This window comes from Pseudorasbora parva, chromosome 8 (assembly GCF_024679245.1).
Source record: "Pseudorasbora parva isolate DD20220531a chromosome 8, ASM2467924v1, whole genome shotgun sequence".
NCBI lineage: Eukaryota > Metazoa > Chordata > Actinopteri > Cypriniformes > Gobionidae > Pseudorasbora > Pseudorasbora parva.
The window spans coordinates 12,124,994-12,146,221 of NC_090179.1; the positions used below are offsets into that span (position 1 = coordinate 12,124,994).

Genomic DNA, 21,228 nt, shown 5'->3' on the forward strand with positions numbered 1-21,228 from the left:
TGCTGCTAACAGAAATGACATGAAGTTGATGGTTTTAGTCACTGGCTTGATTCATTGATGCATCAAGACTGCCAGCTGCAGGACTAACAGTTTTAAACGATTTAGAAAGAAAGTCTGTGTGAACTTGAATGATTAGCTACACATCAGAACTCACTGATCCCAGATCAGGCATTAATGAACACTGTTACCCACTGTTTGTGGTGGTGCTGTTAAATCCTTTTGATAAAGCCTTTGCTGCTGACATCCTTTCTCCTTTCAACTCCTTTCTCTACTAATTCTCTGGGCGGGCAAAGCAGAGGAAGGGGTGGCAACCTTTCCTGGTATGAAGTCATAACAGGAGAATTCAAGATCAGCTCATCTGAGCTCTCATTTTCTCCAAGGCAGAGAAAGAAAGCCTGAACTCGTTTTATACTGATCAAAATTTCTAGCTACTTGGGGACGGCATTTAGGCTAGGGGAACTCATATTAATGATGAAAAACCTCATAAAATAAGAATTTCATGCCATGGGACCTTTAAACCAAGGATAGGGTGCCAGGTTTAGGTAAAGGATAGGTTTGTAGAACTCAAAGGCAACTAGTTCAAATAGTTTCTTGGTTAAGTTAATTAGTATCACTTCCAGATCAGGCAGCTTACAATTAATGCAGCCAATCGCATGTTCAAGTTAGCTAACTTAAATGAATCTGAGGTGAAATCCATGTGAAAAATATGAATTCCTATCCTTGAATCCTAAATGAGATGATGTGGTTTTAACCTCTGAATTTGACATTAATTAGCGCTGGAGAAACGCGATAGCCGTTAATACTGAAGGAGCTAGTCCTATAGGTAGACGTGAGAAGCTGACAGTCAGCTGCTGCGAGCTTGACTAATGTGACCAACGAACGCCAATATTAAGGCTTAGCAAATCATAGCAAATCTTAAATGTTCTCTGGTAGATGACCTGATTTTTACTAAATGATTAGTCAATTTGTAAAGAAAGTGTTTGCTAACAACAAAATAGAACATTTTAAAATAATTTTGTAAATAATTGTATTATATATTACAAGTTTCATATTAGTGTTGGAACTGATGTAGTAGCAAGAATATAGTTTTTTGGCAAATTTATTTTCAGGAGTAGATTGGCAATTATTTTAAATTAAGGGACAATAAGCCTTTAGAGAGCTTGTTAATGCTGTTTTTAATGTTTGTGGTCAAGGCAATTATCATGAGAGCAGTGTCCATATATAGCAAACCAAATCAAACTTTTAGGGAGCACAATGAGAAACATGACAACAGAGGAGGTAAGGCCTTGTCACTGAAACAGCAATGTATACTACTGTGAGAAAATTTGATATTTGTTTTTTTGTTTTTTATCTACAGGCTTCCTAGCTAAAGACAAATAGAATGTACTTAATATGTCTATTTAGCTTTCCATTAACTTAAATATAATAATAAAATAAAATAAAAACTCTACATAATAACCACATATCATTCCAGATGCAGCCACCACTGGAGAATGTGTCCAGTGTCTTAGTATTTACACTCTCTGGTCTGAATGAAACCATGGAAAACAGATTTGTGTTTTTTTCATTCACTGCATTGTTTTATCCCCTAATGGTGTTTTGTAATGTAACTGTAATTTTTACCATCATACGAAATGAAAAGCTTCATGAGCCGATGTATGTGTTTTTATGTAACCTCTGTGTAAATGGACTTTTTGGAACTTCTGGATTCTACCCTAAATTCATGTATGATTTATTAGCACAAGACCATGTGATTTCTTATATTGGATGCCTAATTCAGATATTTGTCATTTATTCATATGCTTTGTGTGACTTTTCAACATTAACAGTGATGGCATATGACAGATATGTGGCGATATGTAGACCACTGGAGTATCATTCAATAATGACCAATCAAATGGTTCTTAAATGCATCCTTTTCTGCTGGCTGGCTCCATTTTTATGCATGTCTGTTCTAATTATTTTAATATCTAGACTCACCTTATGTGCCTCCACTATTGATAAGTTATACTGTGAGATTTGGGCTGTTGCAAAACTTTCTTGTTTTTCTACAACAGTAAATAATGTGTTTGGGTACATTGTTATTCTTTCATACTTTGGACATGCAGTATTTATATTTTGCTCATACATTCACTTGATTAAAAAGTGCATAAAGTCAATAGAGGGGAGGCACAAATTCATGCAAACATGTGTACCACATCTGCTTTCATTGATCAATGTGACTGTTGCATTGCTGTTTGATGTTCTGTACAGTCGTTATGGCTCAAAGAATGTTCCTCAAGGTGTGCGTAATTTCATGGCTCTTGAATTCTTACTTGTACCACCCATTTTAAACCCCCTCATTTATGGACTTAATCTGACAACAGTACGCCAGCAAGTTATGAGAATGTTTTTCAAGAAACAAGTGGGAATATCTGAGTGAATATTTTATCAAGTTAATATACCTTATAAATTATGTGTGTTTAGAACGATCGTGACAGTTCTTTTGAAATATTTAGAAGATTTATTTAATGGACATTGTTATTTTATTATTGAGATCATAATGAGATAAGCCACAAGAGGTTGCACATTATAATGATTTCACCATGATTAAAGCTTTAATTAAATTTTAAATGGAGTAAATGTTTCTAAACCCTGTAACCACTATAAATCTCTGTGCTGTACAGTCTTGATAACACAAGTGTGTTTGGAACAGCAAAAAAGGTGAACTTTTCTTGCATTCATCTGCATTCAGTCAATGTTTGTTCATGTAAAATAAAACAGATGTTATCGACCCACTTTACATTAGATGGCCTTAACTTCTGTAATTACATTTTAATTAATAATTTGATACAATGCACTTATTGTGTACCTACATGTTTTTACTTGTACATCTGTAATTAATTTCTGTAGATACATTTAGAACTACACTGTTGACAGTTCCCTGACACCTAACTTTACTCTTAAACTGACCCACACCAATATCTAACTTTACCTGTATTCCACCTCAATGCAAGCAAAAGTGTTTTGCAATACGATATGAACACAATAAGTACATTGTACTTATTTTGTAATGTAAGTGTCTCAGGAAAATTGATACATTAAGGCCACCTAATATAAAGTGGGACCGATGTAATAATTCATATAAAGCACTGTGTGTGTATGTGTTTTGACCACAATGTGTTTTGATGAACACATTTCATCCATGGGAAAATATTTTGAATACCACAGTATTATAATGCTTAGATCACATACTTTCAAGCTTCTTTGCTTTGCATATTGTCATTCTTCCTATAAAAGTAAAATATTGATTTGTCTGAAAATATTACCAATAACAGATTCATCCATTCATCTAAATTTTTCTCTTGTTCCATATATATATATATTTTTTTTTTACATAACTAGAATTATGATTTCCAAACCTGGAAAACGTCTCAGGTTATGTATATAACCCTTGTTCCCTGAGAGGGAACGATCACTGCGTCGGAACGACAAATTTTGGGGATGCTCCCTAAGCATCAACGTATCTGAAGTATGAATGAAACTAGTCCAATCCTGATTGGTGTTATGTCATGACGAAGATGTGACAGCAGCATACCCAGAAGCTATAAAGGGGAGGCCGGCGCATAGTAGCGTCAATTATCGCGATGAAGCAAAACGCTCTCAGGCGATACGCGGTCTGGCGACGAGACGCAGTGCTCATTCCCTCTCAGGGAACAAGGGTTATATACATAACCCGAGACGTTCCCTATATCGAGGGAAATTCGCACTGCGTGGAATGACGAATTTGGGGAACAAGAACCCACTAGGCCACACCAAGGGTACTCCTGCCCTATTGTGAAGCTGAAGACCAGGCAAAATTAGGACTGAAGCACCCTGGCGCCTGGAGTCGCAGGGAGGTGTAGGCTGTAAAATCTTATAAACGTTTGCTGAGTGGCCCAACCGGCCGCTTCCCAGATTTCCTGCATAGGGACGCCAGAGAGAAGGGTCACCTAGAAGGCCATACCCTGGTAGAGTGGGCCCTAACGGCTAAAGGTGAAGGCAAACTGCGCACCTGATATGCCAAGGCAATAGCCTGCACTATCCAATTACTGATAGTAGGGGTAGATGCAGGCAACCCTTTCTTAGGCGAGCCAAAACACACTAACAGCTGGTCAGATTTCCTCCACTGTGTTGACCTCTCTAAACATATCCTCAGTGCCCCGACCGGGTACAAGAGGAAAAGAGGGGCTAGATGCGTGAGGGAGAACCACAGTGGATAGTGGGATGTCTCTTGAGATGCGAACAGGTCCACTTCCACTGGGCTGAACCTCTTGCATATTGACTCCACCACCTCTGGGTGGAGCCGCCATTCCATTTAACTGCCATTTAACCGCCATCATCTCCAAACAATTTATGTACCAGGAGGAATGACAGTCCTCCCATGTACCTCTCGCAAAGTGGCCTTCCATGACCGCGCCCTAACCAGTGAGGGATGCATCTGTTGAAACAGTTTTCCGGCAACATGCTGATCCCTCATGTGCAACAGGCCGAAGGAAATTACGTTGGACGCTGCTGCTAGGTACCCTAACACTTTCTGAAAGTGTTTCACAGTGACATTCTGGCCCAGCTTTATTCCTGAGACTATCGCCAGAGTGGTCTCGACTCGCGCGGGGGATAATTTGTGCCCGCATTGAAATCGAGTCCCATATAATCCCCAGAAAACGAATTTTCTGGGCCGGCTCCAACACACTCTTCTTTGCGCTGAGTGACAGCCCCAAGCACTGGATGTGGGACAGAACTACATCTCGATGTTGAACTGCCATCTCATACGACTGTGCTAGGATTAGCCAGTCGCTGATATAATTCAGTATGCGGATGCCCTGAAGTCTCAATGGAGCCAGAGCTGCATCCATACACTTTGTGAACGTACGAGGCGAAAGCGCCAGACCGAACGGAAGTGCACGATATTGGGACGCTTCGCCCCCGAAAGCGAACCTCAGGAACTTCCTGTGGCATGGAAGGATGGATATATGGATATAGGCGTATTTTAAATCTATTGTGACGAACCAGTCCTTGGGCTTGATCTGACTCACGATGGTAGGGATAGTCAACATCTTGAACCTGAATCTCCTCAAAGACCGGTTCAGATACCTTAGATCTAAAATCGGCCAAAGCCCAACATCCTTTTTTGGAAATATAAAGTACCAGCTGTAGAACCCGGCCTCCCTCTCCGACATAACCCGACATAACTTTTCTTCCCAGCAGCCTTTTTAGCGAGAAGGACGTTTCTCAGATCGCCCTTCGGCCTTGAAGACTGCTGGTGAGAGCGTCACCTTTGTTGCGAGGGAGAAACTGCCAGAAAGCTGCCAGTTGCTTTTTCGCCTCCTGGAATCTGTCAACGACGGTGTGAATAACATGAGATCTGCAGTTTAGTTTAAAGAAGAATTATTGGAATTAGCCTTGGAATTACAGTCATTCTCTACTTCTTCATTTTTTAAAGTTAGACATCAACCTTCTTAGTATATCTCATCAATCCATTATAAACAATACAACAAGAAAACCTGGTGGCACAAGGTGGCAATGCCTGATACACAATGACAGTGATGTTTCACTCATAGTTACCTCAGACAGAAAACGAAGCAATAATAATTAGAAACCAGCGACTTTCCTTTTTTAAAAAGTAACTCTAAAATGAAAAAAGGTTAGAGACCCCTGGCAAAGAAGTATCAAGGTAAATAACACCAAGCTCAGAGTGCAATATCATTTCACATTTTGTTTCGATACCAAAACAAATTATAACAAAAGGAGTCTTTAATAGTCAATTACACTAGGAAGACATAGGAGAGTCACAGTGAACAAACTCAGAAAATAACCATACTTAACAAAGCTGGACAATAAAACAAAGGAAACTGAGGGCTTACATACAAGGGAGAGTAATCAACTGAAGAGAAACAGGTGTGTAGAACTAATTAACAACAGTGAGTAGCTGGTCAAAAGGTGAATAGCTAAGGAACAACGGCAAACCAGAACCGAAACACAAAGAAACTAAACCAAAGCAGAACATACATGATACATGCATCCTTGTGCCATAAAAAGTCCAACTGAGGAGGGAAGGAGGGGGTTCTGCAGGTGCAAGTTAAGGACAGCAAAACAGGGGAGATGATAGAGGAAGAGGGTCTGCCCAAGGCTTGTCTCCTGAGGCCACAAGAGGGCACAATGAGCAAAATATTATAGAGGGTCAGCATCAACATCAATTTCCCGTTGGAACACCGTCAGTGAGTGGCAGAAGAGCTGCTGCACGACTGGTGTTAATAGGGGAAAACAAACGGTTATATGTTTAAACTAAAGTTTGTGCTTGATGCAGTGTTCCTTACAACTTACCAAATATCCAATGATCCATTGATATAGACATGCAATCAGGAATAGTGTTTTCCTGAAATTTGTATGAGTCTGATTTTGATACATTCATAAATATTTATCACTGTCAGTCATCACAGTTTCGAGAGTGAATCCCGCATGTATATGCGGATTAGCCTATGTGTTGAAGTGTGTATGTGGACACTTGTCAAGAATGGAAATTTTTGGGCTTAAATTCAAGGGAGAGTAATCAACTGAACAGAAACAGATGTTTATAGAACTAATTAACAACCAAGGAGACTGACTACAGGGAACACATGTAAACCAGAACAGGAAAAACAACCAAAACACAATGGCCCTCATTTATCAATCTTGCGTAGAAACGGACATATATGTTGGTGTACAATTATGCTTGCACTCCTCTCGCCGCCTGATTTATGAAGCTGTGCGCACCTCTGCAATCCAGGTGTACGCAATACTTGCCCTTGATAAATGCCGCGGCTGAAAACAATCGTCATAAGAATAACACGCCCCTATATATTCAAGTCTCCGCCTCCCCCATGCCCTCATTTTACGCCATGGACACACAGAAGACGGCAAAGAAGCGAAACTTCTCCGTCGTGGAGATGGGGCGCGCCTCAATCATCTCACTAGTCCACTAGTTAGGGCACTGATGAGGACATAAGTCAATGGGCTGACTCCCTGATCAGTGCCCTGACTACTGAACTAGGGAGATGATTGAGATGCGCCCATCGAGACAATTACCAGGGAAGTGGAAAAAAGTGAAATTGTTTTATTTGGGAGTTTAAAGAGTGGGATTAAAACCACCCACAAAAACAAACAAATATGGTTGAGGAATTTCCAGCAGTTTAAAGCTGTTTGGATGATAAATTACCTATCACAGTGCATTATTTTACAGCACATGTTTTGAAACAATTAGCATTTAATTTCGTATCACGGCACATGTATTGGGGTGTACGATATGATGATGTGATGTGGAGTAGCCTACCATTCATTCACATTAATAATTGCATGACAATTTGTAAGATTCTTTTTTATATATTATTATGATTTTTATATTATTTAGAAGAAGAATGTCATTATTATTTATTTTATTAATATTTAAAAGAAGAAGAATGTAATTTTTATTATTTTGTCGGTCTGAATTATTCAGTCCCAGTCCGTGCGCAGCTGCTGCACAGGCTCGCAACTGGAGAAATACATGGCTCAAATGCTTTGGTAGCCTATAGTCACACAAATTAAACACTGAAGTCTACGTTGCACAAAAATAAACACTGAAGTTTATAATTATAATGTTGTTGTTGTTTTTTACAGTGGGTCATAATATAGCATATATTTGTCAGTGCGTTTTGTGGTGTTAGGAATAGTTTTTCTGTGCATTTTCGCACTAACTCCAAACGTGCGTACACCACCTCCTGAGCTAGCGCAGGATTTGAGCGTGCCGTACGCCAACGTCCATATTGATAAATCTCAGAGTCACCATGGGTTTAGGTGTACGCAAGGTGTACGCTGGAAATTTGTTGTACGCACTTTTGATAAATGAGGGTCATTGAAACTAAACCAAAACAGAACATACAGTATGTGTTACAATTAAGGCCTATCATAGGAAGTCTTACATGTTCTCTGCTCTTCAGTGATATTTTCTAGTGCATATTTGTTCCATTGATATTTGCTTCAGTGCATATTATTATAGGCTACGACCATTTTGTTAGAAAGTGCCATCTAGCTAACTATTGTATATTACAGGTTTAGTATTTATGTAGGGTTGGACCTGATATATTGCTAAGAATATGGTTAGAAATTTTTCATGTACCGAAGTAAAATATACCTGTGGGCATAGATTGACATAGACAGTCAGTAATTTTAACTTAAGAGAAAACTAGCCTTTGGAGAGCTTGTTAAAACTGTTTTTAATGTTTGGTGGTCAAGCCAATTAGCATGAGACCAGTGTCCATATATAGCAAACCAAATCAAACATTTACAAACATTACGGGAAACATGCTAACTGAGAACATGGTAAGAGTTCAACTGCCTTTGTAACTGAAAAACATCAATGTATACTATATTGTTAGATATTTTGATAATTGATTTCCACAAATACAATGCAGCAAAACAAATGTAATTTAATTGATAATATACTCAGGTTATTTATTAAGTGCTCTTTCATCTGCATTATGTCATTAAGACTATGATAGTGAAATATAATGCATTTGTGTAATAACAACTGCATAATTTCATATCATTCCAGATGCAGCCACCACTGGAGAATGAATCCATTGTCTTAGTATTTACACTCTCTGGATTTAATGAAACAATGGAAAACAGATTTGTGTTTTTTTCGCTCACTGCACTGGTTTATCCCCTAATGGTGTTTTGTAATGTAACCATAATTTTTACTATCATTTCGTATAAGAAACTTCATGAGCCAATGTATGTGTTTATATGCAATTTGTGTATAAATGCACTTTATGGCACTGCTGGATTCTATCCTAAATTCATGTATGATTTATTAGCCCAGGATCACATTATTTCTTATGTTGGATGTATGATTCAGATATTTGTCATTTATTCATTTACCTTGTGTGAAGTTTCTACATTAACAGTGATGGCATATGACAGATATGTGGCGATATGTAGACCACTGGAGTATCATTCAATAATGACCAATCAGAGGGTTCTTGAATGGATCCTTTTCTGCTGGTTGGCCCCAGTTTTTTGCATGTCTGTTTTAATTGTATTAACATCCAGACTTACGTTATGTGGATCCACTATTGAAAAGGTATATTGTGAGATATGGGCAGTTGCAAAACTGTCGTGTTTTTCCACAACAGTAAATAATGTGTTTGGATTAACTGTTATTCTTCTATACTGTGGACATGGTGTATTGATATATTGCTCCTATTTTCAGTTGATTAGAAAGTGCATGAAGTCAATGGAAGTCAGGCACAAATTCATGCAAACTTGTATACCTCATCTACTTTCATTGATCAATGTGACTGTTGCATTGCTGTTTGATGTTCTGTACAGTCGTTTTGGCTCAAAGAATGTTCCTCAAGGTGTGCGTAATTTCATGGCCCTGGAATTCCTACTCATACCACCCATTTTAAACCCCCTCATTTATGGACTAAATCTGACAACAGTACGCCAGCAAGTTATGAGACTTTTTTTCAAGAAAAAAGTAGGAATATCTCTGTAAATATTTTAGAAAAATTCAAATTGTAAAATAAAAGGCTATATAAAAAGTTAGTAAGCCAAAAGAGGTGAAGTGGAGACCAAAAACTCACCTTAACCATAGTAAAATGTCTGATCCTAACCCTAACATTTTCATCAAGATATTTTATTATTACCAGAAAACTTTTTAAACTGTATTCAATATGTTGCTAACTTCTCTAAACCATGTTGTTGTCAAAAAAATAACTGAAAATGTTTCTTGTTTGAAGGAACTACACATAGGTGTTAAACTGGTTCCAAATCCATATTAATCAGTCAGATATAACACAATCACTTTTTTTCAGCTTGTATACTTTCGATTTTATTTGGTATTGTATAGTTTGTATGTAATAAACTTTGATAACCTACAATAAGTATTTTTTTTCTGCAGAAATTATTGCCGGGACCCTGTAGGCATAGCCTACATTATATGTAACCCAGTAAATACAATCTATGAGAAGCTTTTACATTGTGTTTATTATTTTACATGGATATTGTCAAAGGCAACTGACATAATTAAATTCTTTGCTAATCATTTTGTACATATATAAGTTTTTCCCTATAATCTATTGACTGAATCCAGTTTTAATCAAAGTTTAAAATCTACAACCTAGTAAATAAATACCAGGTAACCCTTTATTTTGATTGTCCACTTTAAATGTTCAAATAACTATAAGTAACTTTGCCACTACATATCAACTAGAAGTCGTTTTCTTAATATATCCTTGTTATGATGCTCTTCAAACATTATTCTGACTCTAAGCAACTTTGCAACTGTCAAATTATTCTACTTATCCGAACCCTAACACCTAACCTTAACCTAACAGTTTACTAACTAATGAGAGTTTGTTGACTTTAGTAGAATGTCTAAAGTGGACCATAGAGAATAAAGTGTTACACAGATACTCGATTTCTGTGTATCCAAAAGCCAAGAGAAAAGTTGAAATGCCTGCTCCAGGAATGGATTGACAATAGCCATGACAAGACTTACATGGAACACTGCTTATGATCATATACAAGTTTAAATTATGTTAAAGAGTTACTTCAGAGATAAGCATATGGCTTTGTATCAGTAGAAACTCGGGAGCAGAGGTGGACAAAGTACACAACTTCATTACTTGAGTAAAAGTTCAGAAGTATTTGTTTTCAAAAGTACTTAAGTATCAAAAGTAAATTTCCTTTTTTATGTCAACGCATTATTTTATTATTGTTGTATAAATGCACATTATGCCATAATGGTTTAAGCCAGTCAGTGATGCTCCATCTGACATACTAGCATACGACTAACTTAAAGGTGGGTTAAGTGTTATTTCAAAAGTGTTTTAGAAAAAGGGCTCGGGCTGAGTGGAATAACAAGCTTGTAGCCAATCAGCAGGTAAGGAGCGTGTCTATGGTGAGAAGAGAGGCTCATTGCACAAGATTATTCAAAACAGACGAGTCACACAGGACAGACATTAGCCAAGAAAGAACTAATGGTGGCTTTTGCTTGAATATGCTCGTGTGTGATGTTCGCTTGTTTGTCCATTTGCGATCGTATTGTCACTCACTTCAGCGGTGATAAAGACCTGTTTATTTCCACACCGTATGGATCTAAATCCCCTCAGTATTTCAAGGTTTCAAGCGCTAGCTCACAAAATGTGTCCGACAGGTAAGATACTATGCTCCTAATAAATGTTTGTTTCCTCTTTTCATCTATATAACCCATAGGTCATAATTGTAATATGTTGTTAGCTGGACTATTGAGCTTGTAGCGTTATACTAACATTATCGAGTTGTTAACTGTTTGTGTTTTGTGATGGCTATAACTCTAATCTTGTCATAATTGTAATATGTCGTTAGCTGGACTGTCGGCTTGTGTTCTATCGAGTTGTTCATGGGAACTGTTCGTGTTTTTGTGATCGCTATGACTCTAATCTGGTCATAATTGTAATATGCTGTTAGTTTGACCAGTGCTCGTGTTCTGTCGAGTTGCTCATGAGAACGGTTTGTGTTTTTGTGATAGAAGGGATGACTTTTTCATTGAATATTCAACTTGGATTAGTTACACAAAGATTCTGCCATAGTCGTTGTCTGGGTTACGTATGTGTGGGGTGGAATTATCAAAATAGGGCCAAGACCCTTTTTGGGGGTAGGCACGTGTTTGTTTTGGTGATTTGAAATATTAACAACGGTTACCAGATAGCACTTACCCCACCTTTAAACTCATTTAAATTCTTGTATAAAAGTTACAAAGCTGCTGTCACTTTAATGCCGAATGCATCGATCCAATAATCTGATACACATCTGATACTCTCCAACTGTTTACCTACCCTTAAGACAAAATCAACTTTGTTTATGTGAATACTCAACAAAATTGGCATTTTGTCATCCATCTTCTTCCATTTTGCTATAAACTGATTAGTGTTCAAAAAATGCTGTGAAATCATTGTGAAATCATTCTACTAGAGTGATTCCCGAAAGGCTTTCTGCAAAAACCCAAACACATTTAAAAGAAGGAAAAAATCACCCACTGACTTTCAAAGCTTTGAGGACCTTGATAGAAATGTAGTGGAGTAAAAAGTACGATATTTGTCTTTCAAATGTAGTGAAGTTAAAGTCATAAGTTTACAGAAAAAAATAATACTCAAGTAAAGTACAGATACTCAAAAAGTGTACTTAAATACAGTACTCAAGTAAATGTACTTAGTTACTGTACACCTCTGCTCGGGAGTATATTTGAATGACGTCCATCCCCCATATCCCCCTGAGACGAGATTTATGCATTTTATTTCTGGAAAAAATCCTCTGATGACGCAAATATTGTCAATTTGCATCATCGGGGGATTTTTTGGCCAGAGGCTAAAGACTACAGCAAGTAGAGAGAGCTATTTCCGCATGTGGGTGAATTTGCCGAAAATATCCTGCAGACAATAAGAAAGGGGTCCGCCATTCAGTTCTAGTGTTGTCCACCCAGTTTCAACGGGGTTCTGCCTTTGGTGTTGTGCACCAAGCAGGCTCTGGTTATGACTCAAGAAGTACAGACTCTTTTGTGAAAAGAAGTGATAGAGAGGAACAGCAGGGATTCAGGGTTTTCCAGCCGATAAATACTTCATTGTGCTGAAGAATGTTGAGGGGTTGTGCCCTATGTTAGATCTGCACGTTCTCAACCGTACAGTGGCAAAGATCCAGTTTCGGATGCTTTCACAGATTGTTTCACAAAACTAGTCCAAGGATTGGTTTGTCACGGTAGATGTAAAAGATGTGTATTTCCATGTGTCCATCCTTCTGCAACACAGGAAGTACCTGATGTTCGCATTTGGGGGAGAAGCGTACCAATATCGGGTCCTATTCTTTGGTCTGGCACTCTCACCCCACATGTTCACGAAGTGTGTGGACACTGCTTTAGTTCCCATGTGCATGCAAGGGATTCACTTTCTACACTATATCGATGACGGGCTTATCCTAGCACTGTCAGTTCGTATGGCAGATTGTCTACTCTACTACACCACCCGCTATCCAGAAACCGTCCCACTCGGGAAGGCCACTGCCAAAACCATCACTCTGGAGCTTTTCCTGCTCTCCAGCCAAGTTGGCATCCCAGCAGAGATCCTGACTGATTAGGGTAGCTTTACATATGTCCTGGCTAATAGCTGGCCTATGCAGGCTACTGTGAGTGAAACAGTTAAAGACAACCGTCTACCATCCACAGATCGACGGCTTGGTGGAAAAATTTAACCAGACCCTGAAGCTGAGACGTTTGGTCACGAAGGACAAGCACGACTGGGACCTCACGATAATCTATGTCCTCTTCTGGATCTGTAAAGTTCCCCAGGCCTCAAGTGCTTTCACCCCATTCAAGCTCCTCTTTGGCCGTCAACACTGCAGCCTCCTGGATGTGGCCAAGGAAGCCTGGGAGCAACAGCCTGTGGCTGTGTACTCCGTCTTTGAGGCAAAGTACCTGGGTTTCCAGGATGGTAGGGGTCTCATCTGACCGCAAGACAAAAAGGTGGAGGCGATTCACTCAGCCTGAGGCCTGAAACCGAGGTACAAGCATTCTTAGGGTTGGCAGGGTTTTATCGCTGCTTCATCCATAGCTTGTCCTACTTAGCCGCACCTCTGACAGACCTGAACAAGAAGGGACAGCTGGAGAAGGTTTACTGGATGCCAGAAAAGGAGAAAGTGTCTGAAACATTCAGACAGCTCTCACCTCATAACAGTAACTCAGAGTGCCAGATTTTAACTGCCCCTTCCTGCTACAGATAGATGCGTCTGATACGGGACTGGGAGCCATCCTGCCATTGGTCCAGGAAGGTGAGGAGCACCCGGTCTTATATATCAACAGGAAGCTGAAATCAGCTGAGAAGAACTATGCCACGGTGGAGAAGGAGGCCCTGGCTGTCAAGTGGGCAGTCTTGGAGCTGCAGTATCACTCAGCCTAATCCTTCTCTGGGTTTGTTGTCACTTTGTAAATAAGCAACTTGTTTTTCTGCCACCCTTTGTTTGACATGTGATTCTTCATGACATGTGATTCTTCATCCCTTGACAATGGAAAAAAAGTTATATATAATTGTTAGGTGATTTTGTTTTAGTATATTTAGAAAACTTTAACTAGATTTTTCTCAAAATTAACTTTACTGACTCTAATTCAAACAGGTGTAGCTCAGTAATTTATTTTAGCTTCAAACTAATCATATAAAGAGCTCTTTTCCAAAACGTGAAACACACCAAATAATAAAAAAATTAAGTTTGTCATGCCAAATAATACAATTTGAATTTATAATCAACAATACTGTTCTTTCATTTAACAATCATTGTTCAATCAGATATTAACAAAATGTATGTTACATGTTGGATCTGTTATGTTTTGCCCCTGTACTTTCTGGTTTGAGTTTAGTCACATGTTTCTTTGTTCCCTTTTGAGAGGTTCCTCGTATTGCGTATGGGAAAAACTCCTTTTCTCGAGAATATGAAGCAAAACTAATTAATAAAGGTATCTATGTAAAGCGCAGTGCAACTGCACGGCAATAGCCAGGCGCGAGGAGTGCTCTGATTGGCCGGGCCACGGCCGCTGCACTGCACTTTACATAGATAACTTTATTAATAAAGTTCCCTTTCGTTCAGTCACTCCGACGTAACGTCAGTGACTGACGAATGGGGGTTTCGCTTAGAAGCCTGTCATCTCCGAGACTAGAAAGCGCCCAATGGCAGTGCCAATGCCATGGGCATGCGAGATTTGCATGCGTAACTCCGCCTACCCACGTGGGTATATAAGGAAGTAGCTGGCATCATCGCATTATGTTTTAATGCTTCGGAGCCAAGGGTTACATACCTTTCACTCCTACAAGCCTTCTGAGTTAAGTCAGTTCTTCGAGACGATCAGGATCTTCCAGTCGGTGTTGGTGTTCGGCGCGTTCCAGCGGTCACATACTTCCTGCCTGCTGGTCAGACGATTGGTTTCCAGTTGGTGTGTGGTCCCCTGGGCGCTTCGGCATCGACTGCGAGGTTAATCCTCTCACAAAAGAGCTCACACGTGGCACGTCCTTTTCAGGATGTCTCGCCCGTGTGCTTCTGGGTGTGGCCGGTCTCTACACTCTTCTGATGGGCACTCGCACTGTCTGGCATGCTTGGGCTTCCAGCATGCTCAGGCGGCGCTTGTGGATGAGTCATGTTCTCACTGCGGGAACATGGCCATCTCCGTGTTGCGGTCGAGACTCAATGATCTCCGTGCGGCCGCCGGAGTGAGAGTCCCCTCCGTCACCCCCCGATCTGACGTGTCCGCGGCCTCGGTCTCATCCGGTCCGCGGGGCGTCTCTTCGGCTGGTGGCCAGGGTGACCTGAGGGTGATGGTGTGGAATACAGCTCCGACGCTCACGCCTCGGCCCACACCCCCCTCTGTTGCACCGGTACCCGCGAGCGTTGTGATGGAGCCCGCGGCCTCGGTCTCGGCCGGTCCGCGGGTTTCGTTCGGCGCTCCAGAGGAGGACGAGATGTCGGTGACCGCATCGCAAGGTGGGCTAGAGTCCTCCGAGGATGAGGATTCGGCTGTGCTGCCGCCTCCGGGCGCGCCAGCATTGTCCGAGTCGGACCCGGAGTTGACAGCCATGCTTGCCCGGGCTGCCGCGGCGCTCGGTCTGGAGTGGAACCCTCCACCCCGGCCGGAGCGTTCGCGGTTAGATGATTGGTTTTTGGGTGCGCCACGACAGGACAGCCGTCCTGCCGTGCCCCCAATTCCTTTCTTCCCGGAAGTGCATGAGGAGGTTGCGCACTCGTGGAGGGCCCCCGTGTCTTCTCGCGAGCGTTTGGCAACCTCTTCCGCCTTCTCCGCCCTCGATGGGGCGGCGGCTAGAGGGTACACTGGGGTCCCCCCGGTGGAGCGTTCTGTGGCGATGCAACTGTGTCCCCAGAGCGCCTCCTCCTGGCGTGGCGACCCTAAGCACCCCTCCAAGGCCTGTAGATTCACATCTTCAATGGTGTCGAAGACCTACAGAGCTGCGGGGCAGGCCGCCGCTTCTCTGCATGCCATGGCAACCCTCCAGGCCTACCAGGCCAAGTTGCTGTGCGACATGCACGAGGGTGGAGCCGACCCAGGGCTCAGAGATGAGCTGCGTGCCGCGACCGACCTCGCTCTCCGGGCGACGAAGGTTACCGCACGCTCCCTGGGCCGGGTGATGTCCACATGCGTGGTCCAGGAGAGACATCTATGGCTCAACCTGGCCGATATGCGGGACGCCGAGCGGACTCGTTTCCTCGACGCCCCCATATCCCAGGCTGGGCTATTCGGCGGTGCGGTCGAGAGCTTCGCCCAACAGTTCTCGGCCGCCCAGAAGCAGACTGAGGCTATTAAGCATATACTGCCCCGGCGGCCCGCTGCTGCACCCCAAGCGCCGCCGGCACAGTCGCCTCAGCTGCCTCGCCGCCGAGGGCGGCCTCCTGCGGTCCCCCCCGCTCCCGCGCGGCCACAGCAGCAGCCTTCATCCGGGCCGCGCCGCGGAGCGCGCCGCAAGAAGCCGCCCCAGTCCGCGCCAGCCCCGCGGCCCGCTAAACGCCAGGCCAAGCGGCGCTCCTGACGCGGACAGCTCAGAGATGGGCAGTTCTTTCCAGGAGACGGCAGCAGGGCCGCTCCTTCCCCCGGTGGAGGGCCGGGGGAGAATCTTTCGTTCCGCTGCCGCCCCCCGGGGTGGCAGCACCCTAATGTGGTTAAAGAAAGAACTGACATACCCATCTCTGAGCACACAGAGACCGGTGACGGCAGTGTGCGCCGCCCCCGGGCCACGATGCTCTCGTCCCTCTCTGTCGCCAGCCCCCTCTCAGAGCAGACCCCAGTGGAACGCGAGTCCTTCCCTGGTCTCCTCTGTCAGGGCGCAGCTGTTACCGCCGCCCCGACACCGGGCCGCTATGCCACCCGAGTCCGGGCCGGTAACGCTGCCTCGCTGCCCCACCGAGGGTACGCCGGTGCTCCGCATGACCCCGTTGGTACACTCCCTGGGAGCGTGGCTACAGCTGCCGGGACTGTCCCGCTGGGTCGCACGGACCATCCGGCTTGGCTACGCGATTCAGTTCGCGCGAGCTCCTCCCCGCTTCCAGGGTGTCCGGTACACCGTGGTGGGGTCCAATGCCCCAGTCATGCGTGCGGAGATCGCAACCCTACTGGCGAAGGGTGCGGTCGAGCTCGTCCCTCCAGCCGAGATGAAGTCCGGCTTCTACAGCCCTTACTTCATTGTACCGAAGAAATCCGGTGGGTTACGACCGATCCTGGACCTTCGCGTCCTGAACCGATCCCTTTACAGGCTTCCGTTCAGGATGTTGACTGCGAAATGCCTTTTCGAATGCGTTCATCCATGCGATTGGTTTGCAGCGATCGACCTGAAGGACGCGTACTTCCATGTGTCCATCCTTCCGCGACACAGACCGTTCCTACGTATATAATGCTGTACATATCAGTATGCTGTACTACCATTCGGGCTAGCTCTGTCCCCTCGCGTCTTCACGAAGATTGTCGAGGCAGCCCTTGCGCCACTCCGGCAACAAGGGGTTCGCATCCTGAACTATCTCGACGACTGGCTCATACTGGGCCACTCTCGGGACCGGGTGTGCGAACACAGAGACCTGGTTCTCCACCACTTAGCTCGTTTGGGCCTTCGGGTCAACTGGGAGAAGAGCAAACTCTGCCCCGTGCAGAGGATCTCTTTTCTCGGTATGGAGATCGACTCGGTCGCCATGTGCGCGCAGCTTACCGGCTTGCGCGCGCAGTCGCTGCTGACTTGCCTCAGGCAGATAGAGAGCAAGCGTGCGGTTCCACTGAAACTGTTTCAGAGGCTCCTGGGGCATATGGCATCTGCAGCCGCGGTAACGCCGCTCGGATTGCTTCATATGAGACCGCTTCAGCACTGGCTTCGCGATCGAGTCCCGAGATGGGCATGGCGGTCTGGCACGCTCCGGGTCCCAGTGACTCAGGCCTGCAGACAGACACTCACCCAGTGGTCGAACCTCAGTTTTCTACGGGCAGGAGTGCCCTTAGAACGAGTTTCCCCGCATGTTGTTGTGTCAACAGATGCGTCCACCACGGGTTGGGGTGCCATGTGCAATGGACATGCAGCCGCCGGCTCTTGGTCAGAGAGCCAGAGCCGCCTGCATATCAATTGCCTCGAGTTGCTGGCAGTACGGTTCGCCCTGCACCGCTTCCGAGCGTTGCTGAAGGGTCAACACGTACTAGTCAGATCGGACAACACGGCCGTAGTAGCGTACATCAACCACCAGGGCGGTCTACGCTCCCGCCGCATGTCTCAACTCGCCCGCCATCTCGTTTTATGGAGTCAGAAGCGCCTGAGGTCCCTTCGTGCTGTCCATATCCCGGGGATCCTGAACCGTGCAGCCGACGAGCTCTCACGGGTTCAGCCAATCCCTGGGGAGTGGAGACTCCATCCCCAGTCGGTCCAGCTGATTTGGGATCAGTTTGGGGACGCACAGGTAGATCTGTTTGCCTCCCACGACTCGTCCCACTGCAGCCTGTACTATTCCCTGACCGAGGGCACGCTCGGCACGGATGCACTGGCGCACAGCTGGCCGCGGGGCCTACGCAAGTATGCGTTTCCCCCAGTGAGCCTTCTTGCACGTGTTCTGTGCAAGGTCAGGGAGGACAAGGAGCAGGTCATTTTGGTCGCCCCGTACTGGCACGGCCGGACCTGGTTCCCAGAACTAGTGCTCCTTGCGACAGCCCCTCCCTGGCCAATCCCTCTGAGACAAGACCTACTCTCTCAGAGACGGGGCACCCTGTGGCACCCGCGTCCCGATCTTTGGAGCCTCCACGTGTGGCTCCTGGACGGGACGCGGCAGGTTTGAGTACCCTACCACCTCCGGTGGTGGCTACTATCACTTCCGCTCGGGCCGAGTCCACGAGACAGGCCTATGCGTTGAAGTGGAACCTCTTCGTCAATTGGTGCTCTTCTCGCCAAGAAGACCCCTGGAAATGCCCGATCGGGTCGGTGCTCTCTTTCCTCCAGGAAGGGTTGGATCGAAGGCTGTCTCCATCCACCCTGAAGGTTTATGTGGCCGCTATCGCCGCCTACCATGACCTCCTGGACGGGAAAACGGTAAGTAAGCATGACCTGGTCATCAGGTTCCTGAGGGGTGCGAGGAGACTACATCCTCCTCGTGCTCCTCTCGTACCCTCTTGGGACCTCTCAGTAGTTCTAAGTGCTCTGCAGAGGGCCCCATTTTAGCCTTTGCGGTCAGTAGATGTTAAGTTCTTGTCTATGAAGACAGCGCTCCTGACCGCACTGGCCTCCATCAAGAGGGTAGGGGACCTGCAGGCATTTTCGGTTGACGAAGCGTGCCTGGAATTCGGGCCGGCCGACTCTCACGTGATCCTGAGACCCCGGCCTGGATATGTGCCCAAGGTTCCCACCACTCCGTTCAGAGACCAGGTGGTGAACCTGCAAGCGCTGCCTTTGGAGGAGGCAGACCCAGCCTTGGCACTGCTCTGTCCAGTACGCGCCCTTCGCGCTTACGTAGACAGGACGCAGTGTTTCAGGACCTCAGACCAGCTCTTTGTCTGTTATGGTGGGAAGCTGAAAGGGAAGGCTCTCTCAAAGCAAAGGTTGTCTCACTGGATAGTGGACACCATTGTTTTGGCTTACCAGCAGCAGGGACGCCCATGTCCCCTTGGGGTCAGGGCCCATTCCACCCAGAGTGTGGCCTCCTCTTGGGCTTTAGCACATGGCACTCCGCTGACAGACATCTGCAGAGCTGCAGGCTGGGCGACACCAAACACATTCGCCAGGTTTTATAACCTCCGAGTGGAGCCTGTATCAGACTATGTACTCACCTCTACAAGTGGCCGGTAATGGATTGGCTCAGGTGTCTTCGCTTGCTCGCCATTCCACTCCACGGACTGGATACGTGCGATATTCTTCTCAGGTGAGTTCCCCGAGAGCCCTGAGCTCCTCCAGCACTGACGACGCCGACGCCAGTAAGTCTGCCCTTAGCCCAGACACTCGTGTCCGGCCAGGTGCCCCATGTGCATGGTTCCCCTCTGGCGACCCCAACATGTGTATTTCCACCGTAAGCCTCCCTGAGCGGGTGTATTCCCTTGGCAACCTTGCCACCTCCTGGGGTTAAAAATCCACCTTCGGCTGGTACCCCAGTGATCTTCCGTATGCAGCCCCCCGGGGTCATACGTGTATCCCTAAGTCCTCCCTACGGGTAGGCATCTTGGCGCATATCTCCTCCTGGAATATGCCTCCCAGTGTACCTTGGTATTCCTGCGTTAAGTAGAGGCCTTTGACCGTCCTAACTTGCATCAGGGTTCTCACGCTTGCGCAGGGCACTGGAAGACAGCCGAGTGGCGTTATTGCATTGGGACCCCCATTCGTCAGTCACTGACGTTACGTCGGAGTGACTGAACGAAAGGGAACGTCTCGGTTACGTATGTAACCCTCGTTCCCTGAGGAGGGAACGGAGACGTAACGTCCCGTTGCCACATCCGCTGTACTGCTGGAACGGAGTTCAACTTGCTCCTCAGCAGGTAAAACATAATGCGATGATGCCAGCTACTTCCTTATGTACCCACGTGGGTAGGCGGAGTTACGCATGCAAATCTCGCATGCCCATGGCATTGGCACTGACATTGGGCGCTTTCTAGTCTCGGAGATGACAGGCTTCTAAGCGAAACCCCCATTCGTCAGTCACTGACGTTACGTCTCCGTTCCCTCCTCAGGGAACAAGGGTTACACACGTAACCGAGACGTTTTGCTTCATATTCTCGAGAAAATTAGTTTTTCCCACATGCAATACGAGAAACCTCTCGATAGGGAACCGAGGTTACGAAAGTAACCGAGTATGTTTTCCCGTCACTGTTCAGTTCCCTTGTTAGTTTAGTTATGTCAGCTGTATCTTGTTATCTGTGCCACCTGTCCCCCTTGTTAGTCTAGTCATCAGTGTGTGTATTTAAGTTCCTTGTGTTCAATCTTTTGTTGTCTGGTCTTGATGTTATCCTAGCATTGTTAGTTTGATGTTGTTGTATAGAGTGTTAGATGTTCCTTGTAAAGTCAGTTTTTGAATAAAGCTCATTTGTGTTTGGAAGTCTTGGAAATCTCCTTCAGTGCAGCATCTGACACCGTAACAATGTATGGGTAAAAAAAAAAAAAAATTCATGAAAACTATTAAAATGGATTTATTACGTTTTGGAAAAGAGCTCCTCGT

General features: G+C 44.9%; 3 protein-coding genes across 3 annotated transcripts in view; all 3 read left to right on the plus strand.

Annotated features, from left to right (window-relative positions):
• The window catches only part of lipt2 (lipoyl(octanoyl) transferase 2), a 571,631-nt gene that overhangs the window by 180,455 nt on the left and 369,948 nt on the right, over window positions 1–21,228 (plus strand). The window lies entirely within an intron of this gene.
• On the plus strand, window positions 1,475–2,422 carry LOC137085026 (olfactory receptor 52L1-like). Its single transcript, XM_067451579.1, has one exon. It carries the CDS (start codon window positions 1,475–1,477, stop codon window positions 2,420–2,422), a length of 948 nt encoding a protein of 315 aa, XP_067307680.1.
• Window positions 8,338–13,967, plus strand: LOC137084472 (olfactory receptor 52K1-like). The gene is made up of 6 exons (XM_067450743.1): window positions 8,338–8,355; window positions 8,588–9,531; window positions 12,825–13,116; window positions 13,238–13,502; window positions 13,637–13,707; window positions 13,788–13,967. Exons 1-6 carry the CDS (start codon window positions 8,338–8,340, stop codon window positions 13,965–13,967), a joined length of 1,770 nt encoding a protein of 589 aa, XP_067306844.1.